General features: G+C 53.7%; 1 protein-coding gene across 2 annotated transcripts in view; it reads right to left on the bottom strand.

Annotated features, from left to right (window-relative positions):
• Positions 1-1,115: 1,115 nt before the first annotated feature.
• The window catches only part of XXYLT1 (xyloside xylosyltransferase 1), a 50,083-nt gene continuing 31,852 nt past the window's right edge, over positions 1,116-19,346 (bottom strand). Inside the window, exons 4-5 of one of the 2 annotated variants that reach the window (XR_005107218.1) lie at positions 14,402-14,936; positions 1,116-1,126 (exon numbers count right to left, since the gene is read on the bottom strand). Coding sequence is in view for 1 of the 2 variants with exons in the window: in XM_037406555.1 (XP_037262452.1) it covers positions 14,540-14,936 (397 nt within the window). In the remaining variant the exon portion in view is untranslated. Of the gene's footprint in view, positions 1,127-13,806; positions 14,937-19,346 lie in introns of those variants that run through there. The other variant, XM_037406555.1, reaches the window with a different exon arrangement.

The following is a 19,346-nucleotide window of genomic DNA, read 5'->3' as shown; positions in this document are numbered from 1 at the left end:
GTGATGTGGCAGCTCCTTGTAAACCACTCTGAAGTGCCCAAGTGTGATGCCAAAGGAGCTGGCCATGGGCAGGGCAGCTCCGTGCCACCATCATCATGCACGGGGGCCACAGCTGAGCAGGGCTCTGCCAGCCCCTTACCTAGCTGGTGAGAACAGAGCAGGAGTCCCTCAGCCCAGTGCACTTGGCAGCAGAGGTAGTGCCCAGAAATTAATTGCCTGGCAATCATTTAATTCATGCTCCTCCTTTCCCCTCAATCCTCCACATCAGCACTGCTTGGCAGGCTGGGCTGCGGGTAATCCCTGCTCCACATTCAGAGCTGCATCTAATCCCTTCCAGCAGGCAGCTGCCCTTCCTGCTTGTTTCCCTTTGCTCCAGCCTCGGCACATCCCTCTGCCACCAGCTGCCTTTTCCCTACGGCTTGGAGATGCGGCTGCCGGTCAGTGGCAAAGCATCCTTCAGTGGTGCGGTGATGCCCACTCATTTTAACGAGGGCATAATGAGCCTGCCATGGCATGCTCATTATGGCAATCCCAGATATCGGTCCATGGGCTACTGCCCTGGGGTTCCCAGTGGTGACCAGTCCCCAGACAAGCTCCACAGGTGCAGTGAGCCTGCAGCATCCCCTGCCTCCATGCCTGGCCAGCAGCTGGGCCAAGGGCCACAGCCCCTGCCCCCTGGCACAGAATCGCAGGTGAAGCCATGTGCTGGCCAAGGGGACATGAGGACACTTATGTGCCACCTTGGGAACATTAGCTGACAAGCACGTTTTGCAGAGGGCACTGGGCAGCTGGCGGCTCTGACCACCAGCAGCATGGGGGACACGGTGGCTGGAAGGGACATTTCTCTCCTGCCCACAGCGGCTGGTGCTGGGGCTTTGCCCGCACCAGGAAGTCAGAGGGATGGGGAAGGAGGGGCAAGGGGACCCGGCGCAGCTCTGCTCATCCCTGCTGCAGCACAAACCAAGAGCAGCACTAACAGGCGTGACAGTGTGGGAGATCCCAGGGGGACAGGAGGTGCTGTGTGTATGTTGCAACTTGAAGGGCGGAAGATTTTGCGCTCCACAAGCAACAGGGTGCAGACTGGCCCACAGCCCAGTTTCGGTGGCTCTTCTTCCCAACAGAGCAGCTCAGCAGCTCTGGAAATCAGACTGTGACATTGTGCAAGATCTGTACATGGCTGCTTGTCACTTCTCAGAAGCCACATGGCAACCCTGCTCCCTGCACCCCAGAGCATAACCTGCTGCAAACCACGTGTGCTGCAAACCATGAGGGCTTTCCTCCCCGCGGCTCTGGCTCTCGGGACACCTGGGGCATGGCCTGGTCTGCCAAGTGCTCACTTGGCTGGAGCTCGTGGTGCTTCCCAGCACTGGATCAAGCACAGGGTCCATTTTCCTGGTTGCGCTGCTCTGCTGGGAGGTGTTGCTTAGCCTGGCTGGCTGCTAATTGCCAGGAAGGGCCTGGCGCCGAGGTCAGGGCAGCCGTTCTTTGGGAAGAGGGAGGTCAGACAGCTTCTGCACAGAACCAGCTCAGGCCCTGCTTAGGGAGAAGGGGTCCCACCAGTGCCAGGGCTGGATAAACCCTGCTGCTGGAGAGTGGTTCCCTTTTAAACTCCATGGATTAACACTGGTTTTGAAAAATCACAACCAAATTTCGAATTTCCATCTGTGTCTCACCTGCCATCTGCATCTCACACAGAGCAAAATAAAGACAATTTCAATGAAGTTCCTCCAAGGTGCATTGAGACAGCAGGGCTACAACCACGCAGTGAGCTGCTGCTTGCCCGTGTTTAACACTGACTGGCGTGCACATCCCTCCTCAGCTATAATTTTTTTTTTTTTCCCCCCCAAATCACCTGCAGCTCTGCCCTGGGTCTCTTGATTCAGCTTCCCCCAGCAAAACGCCTGTGCCCATGTGCAAACACTCATGCTCCTGTTCTGCAATGCAGCCGTGTGTGTCCCTGTGCCAGGAAAAGCACCGTCCCACCCTCCTGTGGGCCACTGCCTCTGCTTCAAAGGCTGGGGAGGACGAGATGAAGAATCTCATATACACAAATGCCCATGTACAAATGCACACCACATGCCCTCACCCTCCCTCAGACACTCGTTCCCCTTGGCCAAATGTCCCGGTAGTGCAGACAAAAGGGACACCCTGCATTTTGGGCCAGGTGTCAAATGAAGCCAGTCTACGAGACACAATAAGAGTGTTTAAAGCCTTTTGCTTATGATGACTAATAATGATAAGCCTCCTAAAAATATGAAAGATGCCCTTTGGTGCACTTTGGAAGCAAGAAGAAGGCAGGGAGGAATGCCAGCCTTAAATTACTGTGAAAGTTGACACTACCTTTTAACATTTAATGTGCAAAAAGCCTGTGTGCCACTGCATCTTGAAAGAAGCCTCTTGCGTTATAAGCATGACCGATAGCGACTGGAGATAATTCATGCCTCCTCCTGGTGGGTGCAAAAGCTGCCAGCAGATATTGCCTTTCATGCTATCATTTTTCCCTCTGGAGGCATAGGTTGGCAAGGTGTGAACATAAATGTGAACATAAATCCATGCAGAGAGCCTAGCTAATGCAGAATATATGGCGCAGAACAGAACATGCCCGGTGGTGGCATGGCCTGGGAGCAAGGAACAGCCAATGTTTGGGGCTTTCACCTGATGAGGCAGAATAAAGCCCCACATCTTGATTTATTTTGCTTTTTGATTTATAGCCAAAGACTCGTGATGCAAAGCCTCCCATGCAACACACATGGAAGTGTTTCTTCAGGGCTGAAATTTTTTACTGAACTTAATACCATCAGCAGCAGGTTTTTAGTTTCCTCTGAAGCTCTCAAGGCTTTAAAGATGACACTGTTAGCAGGTATTTTTGCCTAGCATCATTCTGAAAGAAGAAAAATAGCTGGGGCCTCTGGGATTAACTGCCCTTTCTGTGAGAAGCATTTATCACTGTTCGTACAGCTCTTCTCAATCTTTATTTCTATCGAATGCCTGTGACCGAAGATCTTTGCCCTATCTGAAAACATTTCTCTCCCATCAAGCACAGATCATGCAATGCTCTCCCATGCATAAAAATTTCATACTGCTAGAAAATTACAGTCTGCAGATCAACTGGTCAAGGAGTTTTGCCGGTCCAGTATACAGTGTGGGGCATGACAAGTTGTTCCCACAGGGGAGGCTGAAACAAGGGGAGAAGGTGGGGGCAGTGAGGGGTGGTGCCTCCATCCTCCTCTGCAGAGCCCGGAGGAGCCCGGTGCCAGGAGAAGGGGTCCCAGGCCTGGGGACCTCCCCAGCATGCTCCCAGTCTGGGTTTGCAGCACTCCCTAGCAAGAGCCACCCCACAGGCCAGGAGGGCATCATGGACCTTCCCATGAGATGCTCCTGGGAACCTGGCTTGGCACTGTCACTGGCGGGCTGGGAAGGAGCTACAGTTCTGAGATCAAATTTTCTCCTAAAACAGTAAAACACCCACTACCTGTTCACTAGGGATGCGTCTCTGCCCCACAGCGCGATGCAAGGGAGGGGAAGCAGCCCCACAGCCTTCCCCACACCAAACCGGCCACAGGCAACAGGCTGAGGGTGGTGGGGGAGCTTTCCTAAAAATACTCCTTTTCTATAATTTGCTTTGTTTGAACAAGGAGAAAACTGGTGCAAGCAGAGGAACCACTGAAGAGCAATCCTGGACAGCCCCAGGGACACGGGGCGCTCGGCGTGGGAGTCAGGCTGGAAAACCCAAACCCCTGCACACAAGCCCAGCACAAACCCTGGTGGCAGTTTTCCTTCTGCCTTGCCCTGACAGCCCCCCCAGGCACTCTGCGCAGGGACACCCCATGCCGAGGCGGCATGCTTGGGATGGGGCATGCCCAGTGAGGTTCCACCAGGCTTCTGCTCTTCACGCTGCCGATCCAGACAGGGAAATGGCACGGCTAAGATTTGTATTCATTCATAACTATGGAAAAAGCATATATATGTCCCACCAAATGCCCCCCATTTGGTTGCAGAGGTTTGTCAAAGGGCTGGAGGGCAATGGCAAGCCAGGTTGTGTAGCAGTGTTGGGCATGGGTGCTGGTGGCTCGGAGCTGCTGTGAAGGTTGGAGGAGACACCAGCGACGAGCAGCAGACAGAAGTTACGTGCATTGAATACAATACCTTAGTTCTTCCTTCCTCCGGAAAATAAACTATGAAAGATTTACTTGAAAGGGGCATTTTCTGTGATTGCCATTGATACTTCCAGCTGTAGAAATATCAGAATATTTCCAACAGTTGTTTGTTATGGCAGTTTGAAAGCAGAAGAGATCATCATCTGATTATTTCCAAGGCAGCAATGAAACTGAATTAACAATATTTGAAAATATAAAATGTAAACTACAAGCAAATGCTTTGAACTTCAACAGTATTTGCAGCTGATAATGATAATGTTCAACTGGTGAGACACTATCCTAATGACACACTCACGGAAAATGAGGAGGAATATTTGCTTCCAGCTAATTGGTGAGCCTGTATGCCATGTAATACCACAAAGTGCATTCTAAACAAATCATCATTTGATCTTGAAGGTTGTGCAACAAAACTTTTCAATTGCATTTTCTCATCATCAAAAGAATTTTGGGATTACAGGGGAGATTTCATTTTTTTCGGCTCTGAGTACATGGAAATGCAGAGGCGTGCCCTGACAAGCCAGTTATCTTTGTGCTTTGCCATCTGTGCCTATCTTGGGATGTTTCCCAGCTCAGCCAGCCCCTCGTGCGTGAAGCCAGGGCTGCTGAGCTGCACCATTCAGGGGAGGGATGGTGGGAACTGGGCACCCGGTGCCGCCGCCCAGGCCGTGCTGCGCTGCAGCCCCCTGCCATGGGCACACTTGCAAAGGCCGGGCAGCGGGAAGCAAAGCAGCCGTTGGCATCGCCCTTAGCCCAGGACACCCATTCACCAGCTGGAGCTGAACACAACTCCAACGAAACCGAGCCTGGCGCAGCCCCCTGCACCCCGGTTCGGAGCAGCTCAGGCGCAAGGGCAGCATCCCCCCCGACGTTACGGCTGCCCCTGCCCCGCTGCTGCTGAAGCGCTGCGTATGCAACCTCGGCAATGAATTGCTACTATGCTACAAACCTCAGAATCCACCCATTTATCTTTTTCAGCATAATTTATCATTTCAGCATGAATGCATTGCACCTAACGTTGCAGCTCTGTTTGTACCCCCCCAGGCAGGTGGCCCGGAGGAAGCCTCCCTTCTCCTGGGGCAGGCATCTGCCCCCTCCCCCGCCAAGCTGAGCCTCTTTACTCTCCGTTGAGCTTTACGTGACTCTTAACTTCTTCCACAATGCACCGTATGTTTTTTTCCACAAGGCTGGTTAAAAATAACACAGTTAGATCTTCTGAATGCAAAAGACTGTGACATCTGTTCTCTGAGGGGGAAATTAGAAAAAAATACAAACTTGGCTCTTAACTAAGACCAGACAGCAGTGGGGCACGCTGCTCTGCCAGGGGACCTCCTGTAATGGCACCATGGAGCTCCCAGGTCTCTGGCTTCTGCAAGCAAAATGAACGAGCTCACCCATACGCTCCCCACACCTGGAATCTGGAGGCACCAACCCACATTTTAACTGCGTTGAAATTTGACAGCAGAGTGAACCTGGAAGGTCTGTAGGAGGAACCCTTAGACCCCGATGCATGCCCACGTGGGCAGGCCGGCAGCCCCTGCAGCGATGCCGGGACCCCCAGGTTGTCGCTAACATCCCGGTGCCCTCCCTGCGGCTCACAGCTGCTGAGGGTGCAAGCAGAGTGGGCCCCATGGGACAAATGCCGTCCCCGGGCAGGTGTGGGACAGCCACAAATGTCCTCTCCCTCAGCCCTGTCCCTGCTGCTGGCCTCAGCACCGATTTAGCTTTGGTCAGGTCCATGCCTGCTCTTGCATTACCAGAAGGTCACTATTCTACAAGCAACTATAAAGGGCTTGGAGAGTGTCAATTATGGTTTTCAGACAACTGATCCACAAAAAGCGAAGTTATTTCAAGAAAGATAAACGTGGCCGAGACCGTTACATATAATTCATGTCTGCCCACAGCATTCCTGCTCTGCTAAGTGCGGTGGCACTTCAACTCCATGTCCTGTCCCAGATGTGACTTTGGGGGTAGGGGGACTTCACTTTCTAGTGTTGCTGCTTCTCCGCGAGGACTTCTGCCTGCAGAAGGTCTCCCCATAGCATGCCCTGCCACCCTTCCATGCCACTCTGGGTGCCTGTGTGCACCCTACCTGGTGCTTTTACAGGCATGTCCCCAGCACCCTGTGCCACGTCCTTTCCAGTGTGCGTGCAATGCTCTGGGTACCTGCTGAACTAGCCCACCACAGCAGGGTGGGCATCGCTCCCCTGTGAGGGATATGAAAATGAAACAGGGAAAAGAAGCCACATCACCCCAGGACACCTGGTTCCCAGATCAGCGTCCTAGTCTGGGACATTTGGGACTGACAGCTGCAAAGACAGTCAGAGAATCTAGAAATTCCCCCCTGGCTCCACGTCAGACAGTGGTTTCTCAGCCTCTCCTTCTTTATCCCCTCTAAACCCAGGACAATATGGTCCCTTTGCAGGGAGGCTTGGCTGAGCACAGGCTGCAGAAGCCCACGGGCAGACGGAGCTGCAGAACTTCACATGCTGGTAGGTTTGTACTGGAGACCACAGAATCATTTTTCAGCATCTGTATGTGATGCTACCGGCACCCACTCAGCCTGCCTGATGCTCCTGCCTAAATTCAGCTGACACATTCATTCATTATGAACCTGGTACTCCATTTTTATGACAAGTATATGACTGCCTTGGCACTCCCTGCTCAGCCCAGCATTATTTAAATGCTTCCTCTATTATTATTTTTTGATAATGCATCCTACTACACACAGCTCTTGAGGGAAGGAGAAGATGAAACACCCTGTGTGTTTATATCCTCCTTGTTCTTTGCTGGAAAAACTTCACTGGAGCAATGACTGGCAAAAGAAATCTAGTGGCATCTGCTGAAAATTTTTTGAGGTTTACAAGTAAATGACTCATGATAGGATATTTCATTACATTTGGTTTAATAGTGCTGACTTCTTGTATTTCCTATTTTTGCAACGTCTGCTGCTTTGAAAATGCAAAACACTGGTGTGTCAGCACAGGCACAGTGTGCTGGCCTCCGGTTTCTCTCCCACTGTATGGTATTTAGTTCTAGATTAGTTACTGCATCATTAAAAAACAGATTACTGCTGTCTTGCTCCAGGTCGCAACTTTTTGACCTGGAAAATTCACTATGTGGTGAATCTTACATCAGTTTTCCAACCTTTTGCCCAATCTAGGAGTCAAGCTGCTACCTTGGAGTTGGCAGCCTTCTCCTTTGAACACCGGCACAGGACTAGCATGCTCCTTGCCTTCTGCATAGGCATTATGGTTTATTTCTGTTATTTAATTGGAATATGCCCCAGCCCTACCGGACTGTAGGCACTGCTGTTTCCCTTCTGCTGTGTGCAGTGGTTTACAGTGCCAGGACGTTTTTTCCAATTACCAGACAAAAATTACTGCTGGACACCTCTGTCTTTTCTATAGTGCTAGGAGTTTCCCAAACCACTGAGCAGAGATCCTACATAATTGCAACATTTCATTTTTTCCCAGGAGAGGGTGCAAATGTTGCTGATTCCCCTCAATCGCACCATCCTTGTCCATAACCTGAAGGCTCTTTTAATCCCTGGAGAGGTGCACTGCCACTCTCCAACCCAACCTTGGCTCTGCAGCACCCCGTGGGGTCCCTGCCAGGGGACTCACAGACGTATCATGAGCAATCCTGGTCGTTTTTTCCCTGAGATGGTACTGAAAGCCCAAGAGTTTCCCCCACAAAAGGAGATTTTCTCACTGGCAGAATCATTCGATGACTGCTGCCGAGGGGACCGTGGTCGGTGTGACATGAGGAGCCACCCACAGCTGATGCTCACCACTCTGCCCAGAAAACAGCCTCTGCGCCAGCTCTGGTGGGCTAACGGAGCAGAGACCAAGGGTGTTTTCAAGGTTGGAGCTGGAACCCTGTAAATGCAGCCTGCAGGGACACGCATGGGCAGGCAGAGCACAGACCGGCAGTGTTGGCCGTGTAGCCCACCTGCCTGCTCTGCACTTGTGGCTCTCCTGCCCTGTGCCCAGGGGACAGCTGCTGTGCCCCTTCTGAGCCTGCCAGGGCACCGCTTGGCGTGGGCAGCAAACGGAGAGAAATCCCACCCTCGTCACCCCCTACACGTAGGTTCTTGGCTTCAGCAAGGCGAGGAACCAGGGGACATGCCAACAGGCAGCTGCCCGTGCCACCTCCCAGATCACATTCCTGCTCCCCACAGCTCATCCTTGTACCCTTGGGTTATGTCCTTCTGCATCTGCACTACCCAGCATCTGTCGATGATGAATTTTATTCCCGTTTTGTTATCTATTTCTCCATATCACCCACATTTTCTGCAGTTCTTCACGTCAGCTCTATGTTTCCCTCTCCTGAACAGCTCAGCATCAGTGGCAGGTTCTTCTGTGTCACCATGATCCCCCATTTTCCAGATAATGGCTTTTGACTAGTTTTGCCGCAGGACCATCAGGCCTGTCGGTTCAGCTGAGCATCGTTTACCTGGCCAGCGCTCCATGCACCCGTTCCATGGCCCAGGGGCTTGATCTCACATGCCCATTCAGTTTTTCCGTACTGCTGCTGGTGTTTTTAAGCACTCCGTATAAAACTTCCCTCTCTCTTAAGCTTGGCAGATCTTGCTGGAAGGGTATGCCTTTGCTGTGTTCCCCAGGTAGCCAAAGTCCTCCAGCATAGAAAAAGATGATTTTGAAAGTAAAATGCGTGCAGAAAAAGCAATACACCTTTTCTTTCTAACACACTGCCTAGAGCCTCATGTGCCACAGGGCATCTGCAAGCATTTTGTTCCCTAAACTGAAACTGTCCTTAGTACTTGAAAGGGTTGATTTATCCTGCCCAGCTGCAAGGAGGGGATGCATCATGACAAAGGCCCCAAACCTTTCAACAGCTGCAAAACACACTTAGAGCAAGCGTTCTGTATAGGCAATAAATGGAGACACTTCGTGCAATGCCTTCTGTGAACAGGGCTCTGCATGCAGCCTGTGGCTTGCATGGCTTTGGGATCGTCATCAGCAGGGTCACAAATTGCTGCTAAACGGTGGTTGAGTGGGAGTAGAAGCTAGTACTGGGGCTGCACTGGTGAAGGCTGGCACTAGGGACAAGCACCCTGCCAGGGCTGCAGGGTGCCAAATCCATCCAGAGCGAGCTGGGAGAAAGAGCTCTAAGGTGCCTGTCTGCACAGAGGGGAGCTGGAGCCCCAGGGCATGAGTTCCTGCCTGCCACAACAGCAGTTCAAGCAACATCTGTCCCAGGAAAGACACATCTGGCTCTGAGGAATGCCCCTCAAGCTGCTGAGCATCCCCTTCCCCAGGTGAGCAATGCCAAAGCCTCCTGCCAGGGCCAGACCTGCGGCCCGTTCTGGCAGCTCCAGACTCTGCTTTGTTTCAGCTTGGTCTTCCAATAGGCAAATGGCCTGAATTAACATCGAGACTTTAGGTACAATGTAGCTAATTCCTGTGAAATATCTTAGTAAGGTAATTTGCTCCAAGTGCTCCCCCCATTAGCGGCTGGTTAGTGAATAAACAGTTTCCAGAGGAGAACTGCACAAACTGAACCCTGACACCACGAGAAAAACTAGCAGGACCGGGCAGCAATTTCTTTGCAATTAGTAATTAAAGCCACGAAGCTTATGATAGTCGGAGATGGAGCTACTAAAAATCTGGCTGAAATACTCACAGATGCTAAGGAATGCGTCCCTCCACGGCTCTGCAAAGCTTTTGAGGAAAAGCTCATAGAACAATGCAGTAACTAATAAAAAAACGCATGGAAAGGAAGAACTGGCAGTTGCCACATGTCCCAGGCTTATTGCTCTTTTTTTGCCTCTTTCTGCCTTCCCTTGGGACAGGTTCCACGCTGCCTGTGGCTCTGCGGGAGGCAGAGGGGCGGTTCGGTGCCCGCTCGCTCTGCTGCAGCCCGGCATTTCTTCGCAAAGGCGAAATAACAGGTTGGCTTTTTGTTTTGTTTTGCAAAGTCAGGAACTCCATCTTAGCGCTGAAGCCCGTTGTTATGGTTTGTGTTATTCTTGGCACGCTGACTGAAGTGCGCTCGGTATGAATAGCGGAGAGCTGAAAAGTAAATATCGTATCCTCTGGGAGCAGCGGAGGGGGGGGGGCGGCGGGATTGCTTAATGGAGCACCCCCAGCGCCTGTTTGGGTTAGGCTTACAGTAATTGCTCCCTAGGTGAGTTTATGCCAACAATCGATCGTTTCAAATGGGAAAGAAGTACAAATGAGTAAGAGAATAAACACTGACAGTGTTATGAAACACGGGAGAGGAGAGCAAAAATCCCGTGTAGCTCAAACATGGGGAAACATGGGAAGCAAAGCTGGCCGGGAAACGGGGGATACTGTTTGCTCTACATGCAATTTCTCATGAATGCTGAACGATACAAGAAAAGAAATTTAATTTTCTCCTTCAGCTCAAGATACAGAGGTACTTTTCCACTTGCCACTTTTGTTGATCTTTTACGAAGAGTCCAAGGAGCCCACTCTGCAATCCTGTCTCTTCCTCTGTCCTGGAGAAACACGGGACTGTCGGCATGAGCAGCACTTTGCTGTGAGCAAGGGGGTGAGAAGACAAGGAGCTGGAAGCCAACAGGCACGCTGGAGGAGCTGTGGACGGAGACACCTTAGTGTAAAACCCACCGTCCCTTTACAGGGGGCCCGGCCACAGCCACTGCAGCTCTGCTGTGGGTGCGATGCCCGCACCCCGCAGGGCAGAGCCCCATCCTTCGCAGCCAGCCTGTGCTGGCAGGGCCAGTCCTCTGCTCCCCACATCTGTGTCCCCCATCACCGTGTGCCACAGCACCGTGTCCTCACCTGCCGCTTGCCCAGGGCTGCCTTTTGCCTGCCATGTCTCCAGGGGAGCCTCAACCCACCCAAAACTGGGCTCTGGAGCCTACAGGTCTCCTCTGCTAGGCAGGGGAATGGTGCTGGCTCAAGGACATGGCATGAGCCGCTGGGGACAGCCCCAGAGCTGCTGCCACAGGGTCACCTTAGCAAAGCCCTGGTGCCCAGTGGCAAACCGGTGCTGCTTAATGCTTTCTGAGCATCTCCTACCATGCTTGTGCTAGCAGTTGTAACGCTGGTTGTGATGGTCCCAGGCCAATGTCACAGGGACCAGGTGAGGAAGCTCAGGTTTGACTTTGTGCACCTGGAGCAGCGTCTGCCCAAGGCTGGGCTGCGCAGCAGGAGGGTGTCAGGGGGCAAGGAGGGATGGGGGTGGAAAGTCCCCATTCTTCCAGGAATTACCACCGAAGGAAGGACATAGGATAGCCCAGCAGTTGCCAGCTGGCTGGGCACCGAGCACAGGAACTGCCTGCGGGGAGCGAAGGGTCCCTGGGCCAGCAGTGCCCGCGAGGATGCTGCTGCCCTGGCCAAGCACCACAAGCTCTGCTTCTGCCCCAGAGCAATCCCGGTGGCAGCACCCTTCGAAAAGGCTGAGCTGGCAGCCCATGCCCGCCAGCCCCAGGCTGCCACAGTGGCTTCTGCAGCTGAGCTCATTAGTGCCTGCAATCAGCAGGGCATGAAGGGGAGATAATTACACAGGCAGCACAGCCACGGCTGCGTGCAGTGTCTATATATAGTGCTGTGCGGGTCTGTGCTGCCTGCGGTGCTTAGTCACGGCCCTGGGGACCATGTGGGTCAGGATGGGGCAGGCACTGCTGCACGGGGAGCTGCACCGCTGGGCCGTCTGTGGTGCCTGGGGAAAACCACCCCAAGCTGAATTGAATGTTTCACTTACCATGTCTTTTCCAGCTGAAGAAGTCAGTGAGTTTCCCAGTGGACCGCCATTTGGAACAGAAACATTAAAAAAAAAAAGGATTTTCCTTTTTTGGAAAATACCTAAGCAAAAGGGTTCAGCCTAGGGCCACAGTGGCCGCATGAGGACATAACCCCCTTCGTAGCCCCCAGGACCCCACAGAGAGGGGGAAGGTGCTCCCAGCCCTGTGGAGAGCATTCCCCAGCCACAGGTGGAGGTGGCTCAGTGCCTGGCCCGGCTCCAGGGGCCCCTGTGGGGCAGGGGTGCACCCAGCCCCATGCAGACCTGGCTCCTGAGACCAGCAGCCTTGGTGTCACCCTGTGGCAATGCCATCCCAAACCCATCATGGTGCCCTCGGGCCAGCCCTGACACCGGGAGCCACCCCAGAGCTGCTCAGCCCTGGGAAAAAGCCATGTTTGCTCATTGCCCCACTGCTCCCCAAAACCAGTGACATGAGCTGCCTGGCCTGCCTTTCCAGCATGGCCATTCCAAACCAGTGGCAAGGTCCTGCCCTGGCACGTGAGGCCCTGTGTGTCACTGGTGCCACCGGCGTGCCTCGACTGGTGAGCGCAGGGCTGAGTCCTCGCAGCAGTACCCCAGGCACGGCCGGGGCAGCGTGCATGGGGCAGCCTCGGGAGCTGCTCAGGCCAAGTGCAGGGGCCTCAGGACAGGCCAGGGTGGTGACGAAGCACTGATGCCAACCACGGGACGGTGACGCTGCACCAGGAAGCCCTGCCCCTCTCCCTGTTTTGCCCAGCAAGCCTGAGAAAGCAGGGGCTGGGGCGAGGTGGCTGGCTGCCGGAGCTGCTCCCAGCCGCACATCCCCACCCAGCTCACACCTAAGAGAGCAGCACCGACTGCACCCAGCCTCCGGCATCCCAGGGAGGGCATGTGCTCTCCGGGCACAGCCACAGCTCCAGCCAGCTGCGCCACTGCAAACCCCCTCGCTGCAAACCCTCCGGGGAGCATCGACCCCCCTCGCTGCAAACCCTCCGGGGAGCAACACCACGTTGCATCTGGCCCTGCCGCAGCCTCGGGCGCCCTGGCTGACTGCCTCGCCTCGCACAGCGAGGCCTGATCACCTTGCTTTTTGGGGAGAATGTGAGTCTAATACAGCAGACTACTGCTTCGTTCACTCACCTTTAATCGCCTCTTTGCTGTTCCTTCCCTGGGGATGTAAAAATACTTAAAAGCTGAGCTTTTGTGCTATTTCGAAATGGATCAGTTCAGCAAATCAAAGCAGGTAGCTTACGGATGCAGCCTGCATTGCAGCCTGCTGTTCCCCTTCCATCGGTTAGAGGGAGGAGAGCCTCTCCTTCAGCAAAGACAACGTTCATTCATTCATTCATCCACGGGCACGGGAAGGCTCCCAGGGATCTCCTGCCACACACCATGCGTGCCATTATTAGGTTAAGCCGTAATTAGGTCCCCAACCCTCTTGCACATGCACATCACACGGATGCACGCACAAACACACACGCAGGCACATGCTGGCTTGGTGTAAAGAAAGCAGGGCTGGAAGCGGGTTAATGTGCTTGTGCACCTCTTCTGACAGAGACCTGTGCAGGAGCAGCTCACACCCGCCAGCCGGGCCAGCCGAGACAGGATTTATGTAGGAACAGAGTGCTCCTGCCTGAAGGCTGCTCATTCACAGCACAGGCAGCTCCCGGCTCCTTCCAAACCAACCCCAGCTACGGCAATGATCATGATCTTTTTTTGAAATCTGGTTTATGTGCCGGCCCGTTTATTTGCATCACTCGCTTGGGACAGACATGGGATAATCACAGTGATAAGCTATGTGGGGCACCACATTCAACTGCCCAACAGATATACATCACGTACCTTTTAATCATGACGGTAAAAGCATGAAACCTCCAATCACACAGGACTTCAGTTGTGCCGCAGAAAAACAGCCAAGTGCATTTTACATCTGCAGCTTTATTCTCGTACAAAAAGTTAAAGGCAAAGCTAGAAAAATGAACCTATTGGTACACACTCGCTGAATGCTTCTAAGACAAGATAGGGCAGTAAAGCTTTTATTGCTAAGAAGAACCAATGGAAGGCTTTAAAGCTCATCTAGCATTCAATTTTTGTTTGTAAGTAACCCAATTTAAAGCAGCTTTTCAGTCTTTAAAACCCTCTCGCCTCTCTGGAATGCTTCAAACAGAAAATGACCTGAGGACGGTGCCTGCGTGAAGTGCAGAAATGGGCCACCGGGGAATGCCAAAACAAAAGCCAACTGCCTGGCTGTGGGCTCCTGCTGGTCATTAGACAAGGCAAGGCTGCACAGCACCCAGGGAGCAGCACCCTGCCATGTGCAAAAGCAGCAGGCACTCGATGGCCCCTCTGCTGTCCCTGTGCCCCAGCAGCTGTGGCACAGACTGGCACCACGGACTTGCCCCAAGCAGAGCCAGGAGCTGAGCCCCGGGCATGGTGACTGTGGATGTTCTGCTCCAACTACCAGACTGCACTTCCTCCTGGAGGGGTGAGGTACCGGCAGTGGGATACTAAACGCTCTTTGGATCCCTAGGGATCCCCCAGGTTTGCAACAGATCAGGTCTGGCCACCCTTCCTGAGGGACTGCCGGTGCAGCCACTATGGCTTTGCAGCGCCTGCTGCAGTCAGAGCTGCTCCCAAGGGCGGTGGGTGCCCTAGTCTTCAGGTATTGGGGTGTTGCAGTTCCCGTGGTAAATTTTGACCTCACCCTCGCACTGGAAGTACTGGTCGAACACATCGCTGTATCCATGGTCCCTCCACCATGTGCAAAGCTGCCGGTTCCACGTGCAGTCAAGCACGTGGAAGAGCTCTGGGTGCTCCATCCCCACCATGGTGAAGAAATCCTGGTCCCCAAGGTGGCCCTTGAAGTGGTACTTCTCTGTCAGCTTCTGCACCATGGTGGGCTCCAGCAGCTGGTTGTAGAGCTTGGACTGCCTCATGGCTTCCAGGTTCAGCAGCAGGACACCACTGTTAAAGCCGGGCAGTCCATCAGGAGGGGGGTCCCCCACTTTGGTTTGGGGGTTCTCACGGCGATACTGCCAGAATGTGTGCCTGCAGAGAGGAAAAACAGGAACAGGGGAATCAGGCAGTGCAACCCAAAGCCTGGGCAGGTCTGGATCACAGCAGAGGATCTACCACCCACCAAAGGGAACAGGCAGTGCTTGTCTTCTGCTGGCTGGAGGTACCCAGCCTCCCAGAGCAGCCCAGTGTTTCACGGGCTGCATCTCCCTCCATCCCCCTGCACAGGATATTGCTCAGACCTCAAACCACTCTTCTTGCTCTCTCCTAAAGACGCTTTTGTTTCTACCAGCATGGCTGTGGTGAGGCAACTGGATACAGGATTGCACGACTGCTCGTCCCTGGCTATGCAGGGAAATGAAAGCACATCCCCAGTGCGTAGGGTGAACCACCAGAAGTGCCCCCACAGCTGGTACATACCAGGAAAATGTCCTGCAGTTAACAGGATCTCGGCAGCAGTGCTCACATCGTTATTATTATTTGATTAAGGGGAAACTCCAGATCAAAGATGGGCCCTAGTTTGAGGCTGCGCAAAAAGGCTTGAAATAAATCTGAGTGGCAGAAATGTTTTTTCAAAATAAAAATAAAAAAAGAAAGCCAACGGCAACATCTCATTAGCAAACAAGCACTGCCTTCAGCATGTGCAGCCCAAGGAAGGCTCAGCTGTAGCAGCTCTGGCAGATGCAGTCTTCACCAGCTAATTTGCAGCTGCCAAGGAGAAGGGAGCAAGTGCAAGTCTAGCAATACACAAAACTAACTCCAGAGGGTGATTCAAATGGGAAAAAATGTAGACTACCTAAGCAAGCAGCCCAAAAATGTCTTTGGCTCTTTCCTCAGCCCTGGGGCAGTGAGCACACCCCACCATACCCACATTGGCTGCTCCCACTTGCGCAAATTGAATTAATCCCATGCTATTACCCAAGCAGCTGGGCTTGAATCTGAAAGTCTTCTGCCCCCAAGCAGCATCCTCTGCTGCAAAGCTGGGCAGCTGAGAGCTGGCCAAGCCTGCAGTTTGGAGGAGGACAGGAGGGATCCGTGGCCCCCATGCCACCATCTGACAGCCCAAGGCTGCCAGCACTATGGTCTCCTTCCAGCCCTAACACTTACCCTGAAGCTACAGCAGGGTTTTCTTGCACCTTGCTGTGGAGATGTCAGGAAGAAACACTGTTAGAAAGAATAAGCCAAGCCTGCTGCTGGTTCCTGTCTGAATCCGTCAGACACTGACCAAAGTCTCCATGCACCTCCAGGAAACAAGAAGGCATTGGTAGACAGTGTGGATTTACCATCCAAAGGTTTAAAGTGGTCCCACGCTTGGAAGCTGAAGCTGGGCTAATTCAGATGTAAGAAGATGCAGGGACATTAGTCAGTGGGCCAGCTCCAGAGTCATGGTGGGTACTCCCCCACTGCAAACATTTACATTGAAAGTTTTCTTGTAAGAAGCTGGGTTCAGCTCCAACAGGTACCTGCTCAGGGAATCCTACAGTTTGTACAAGGATCAGACTATTAAACCCATCCTTCCATCCTGTCCTCTGGATCCCCAGTACAGCACTGCAAGACTGGCCAAGGTGAGAGCCAGGATTTGACAGCCACCAGCAGAATTATCCCAGCAGAAAATGTGGATCTATTAATGATGTCAACTGTGAGCACCTTTTTTATTTCCTGATCTGGAGAACCACAACCACCACTTCCTCACATCTTTCACATGCATCGCTTCCTTACAACTTTCCATTTAGATGCTTTAGATTCAAACCTCTGGTATTTCTCATTTAATTAAGGATCTTTATGCTGCTTCCTTTCGCCTATACCGGATGGAAAGGGTTTTTCCAAGTGCCAGTTTTCCATGGAAGGAGGGCTCAGTTTTTGAGCAGGCGTCTCCACGCCTCCTGGGGAGAGGGAGCGGAGGACTGACCGCCTTATTGGAGCCCACGGGCAGCAGTGCTCATTTGATCTAAAGGGAAGGGATAAAAGGGCTCTCTGCCTCCGCAAAGAGCACTTATGTCTTGGGGACAGGCACCAGGTCACCACAAAGACAACTCGTGGATGCTCATGAGAAAAGGAAGGCAAAGCACTCTCCACACAGCATTAGAGGAAAGCTCAACCAGACCAGACCCAGCCGTGCACCGATCAGCCTCCTGAGGTGCTCAGGGCCAGGGGTCTGAGCAGAGACTGGCTCCAGCCCACGTCAGCATACTCTGCTCTCACTGCTTCTCCCTAGCAGTGCCAGGAAAGCCATCCCCGTGCCCAAAAAATGATGCTGGAAGCTGGCAGGAGGGAGACCAGTACCATGGAGGAAAGCACCTTTCCAGCTCCACAGCAGCGGAGCCAAGTCCTTTCATGTTCTGACCTCCAAAAACACACTGCCCAGGCCGAGGGATGAGATTACAGCTCCTGCAAGCAACTAGAATAGGAAAAATGCAAGTGCCCAAGCCCTTGGCACTGCCAGGCTGCAGTGGGGTGAAAGCAGATCTGTATCAAATTATGCCATTTTTCAGCAACGTTGTTCCCCAGCGGATTACTTGGCGACGGCTGATAACGAGAAGGCAGCGATGTGCCCTTTTCAGCAGGGAGAGGCGACAGACCGACAAGCAGCAATTGTTCAGCCCTTCCTCCCGGCACCAGCACGGCGTGATGGGGCCATCCTCCCCCAGCCACACGTGGGGACCACAGGAAAGTGGGGCTGGGGGGGGGAAGACAGGACCATCCCCAGGGAGCGATGCCAGGGCAAGATCCAGGATGCGATGAGCTGCAGGCGGCTCCGCAGTGCCGAAGCTTGGGAACCTGCTTGTAGCACCGCACCGCAGCCCTTCCAGCGCCAGGCTCAGGCCAGCCGAGGGAAAGGTATTCTGGCAGGGCTGCTGGCAGCATCTGTTCAGCCCGGATTTCACTTGGCTTTTGTCCCTCTAATGGAAGGGTTTGGTGCTGTCCTTCTGCAGGGCCCAGGACAGAGAAGAGCATGGCTGAAGGGCACCTCTACCCATCTGGAAGTGGAAGGAGTGGTGGGTACGAGAGCATAATTTTCTTTGGAGGAGATGGTGCTGGGGAAGCACAACAACCAGCCAGCCAGTTAACCCAGCCTGTGCCCCGTGCTGCTTTGTCCTGCCTCCCCTGGGCACTCACCTCAGATTTTAGAAAAACACGGGGGACTTGACGAGCATGCTGTCAGGATGCAGGGAGGGGGTGCAGCCTCCCTGGCCTGACACAACCATTAAGGAACCGAACCCCAATTGGATGCAACGGAAACATCTCCCTGCCCCAAGCCCCCGGAGCAGCCAGGATCTCCCTTGGGACAGGCAGCTCAGGCAGGGCAGCATGCCACCAGCCCTGGCTCCGGGGTACCCTCCTCCCTCTCTGTCCGCCCCCACCCTCCATCCCCCAGCAGTGAAAACCAGGGCAGGAAGGCAGCCTGGAGATGCTGGCCACCACCGGGATGCAACAGGGCAGGAAGCTGCCGGCCGGGAGGAGGGGAGGAGAAAGGAAGAGGAGGCATTCCGAGCTTTTGTTAACTGCCCTGATCCCTCTAGACAGGAGGGGAAAGAGGTGACCCCGGGCCCCAGACCCTGAAGCACGGTGCGGGGGAGCCACGCAGGGCTGCTGCTGTGAGCGCCTGCCTGCAGCCCCAACGGGCTTTGCTTTGAGGAGCTGTTTATAAACAGAGCCGGCGTGTGCTAGGAAACATCTGGAGAAGAGCATTTCCAAGCATTCAAATGTCAGGCCCAGGCAGCCCAGATAAAAAACCCTGCTTCCACCAGGACTTCCCTTGCTGGCCCAGCACAGGGCGCTCCGGCCACACCTCCCCGGCCCCCCAGGCTGGTGGTCCTGAGCCCCAGCTCGCAGAGCTGCCATCGCACCCTTTAAAATGCCTCGCTGGGGATAGCTGCCAGGAGCAGAAGGCACCTCTCCACCTATCAGCTGTATTTTGCAAGTCCTTCTCTTGCTTTAGTGCACAGCAAGGGGCAAATGCTGGGTGGGGGAAGACTTTGTCCAAACCCGCAAACTTCCACTTGTTTACTTCAGCTCTGGGTTATGGGACAACCTCGTGCGATGAGCTGGAAACTTCTGGTAAGGCAGCAGGGTGCCCTTGCTGGCAGGAAAGGCAGGGCGGGGGAGTTATTGGCAGCTGGGGGACCAACAGAAAGCCCAAAGCACCAGCCTCACAGGCAGCAGACTGGGCTTGGGTGCCTGTACCCACCCAGGATGTTCCAAGAGGCTGCAACCCTGCCACACCAGGTGCGCAGCCACCACTGGCCTTGCTGATGAGGATGTGGATCCTCTCCATGCAGACTTGTCTCCAGAAAAGTGGACAACCTGCAGGATCCCACCCATGCAGCTGGGGAACCAAGGAGCTGGGTCAAAAAGGCATGAAGTGAAACCAGATGCTAGGCCAGACCCAAGGTGGCTGCGGTCAGAGGAAGCTCCTGGAAGCCTGTGGGGTCTCTGAACACT

Source organism: Falco rusticolus, chromosome 13 (genome assembly GCF_015220075.1).
Source record: "Falco rusticolus isolate bFalRus1 chromosome 13, bFalRus1.pri, whole genome shotgun sequence".
NCBI lineage: Eukaryota > Metazoa > Chordata > Aves > Falconiformes > Falconidae > Falco > Falco rusticolus.
This window is presented reverse-complemented; position numbering and strand designations above follow the sequence as displayed.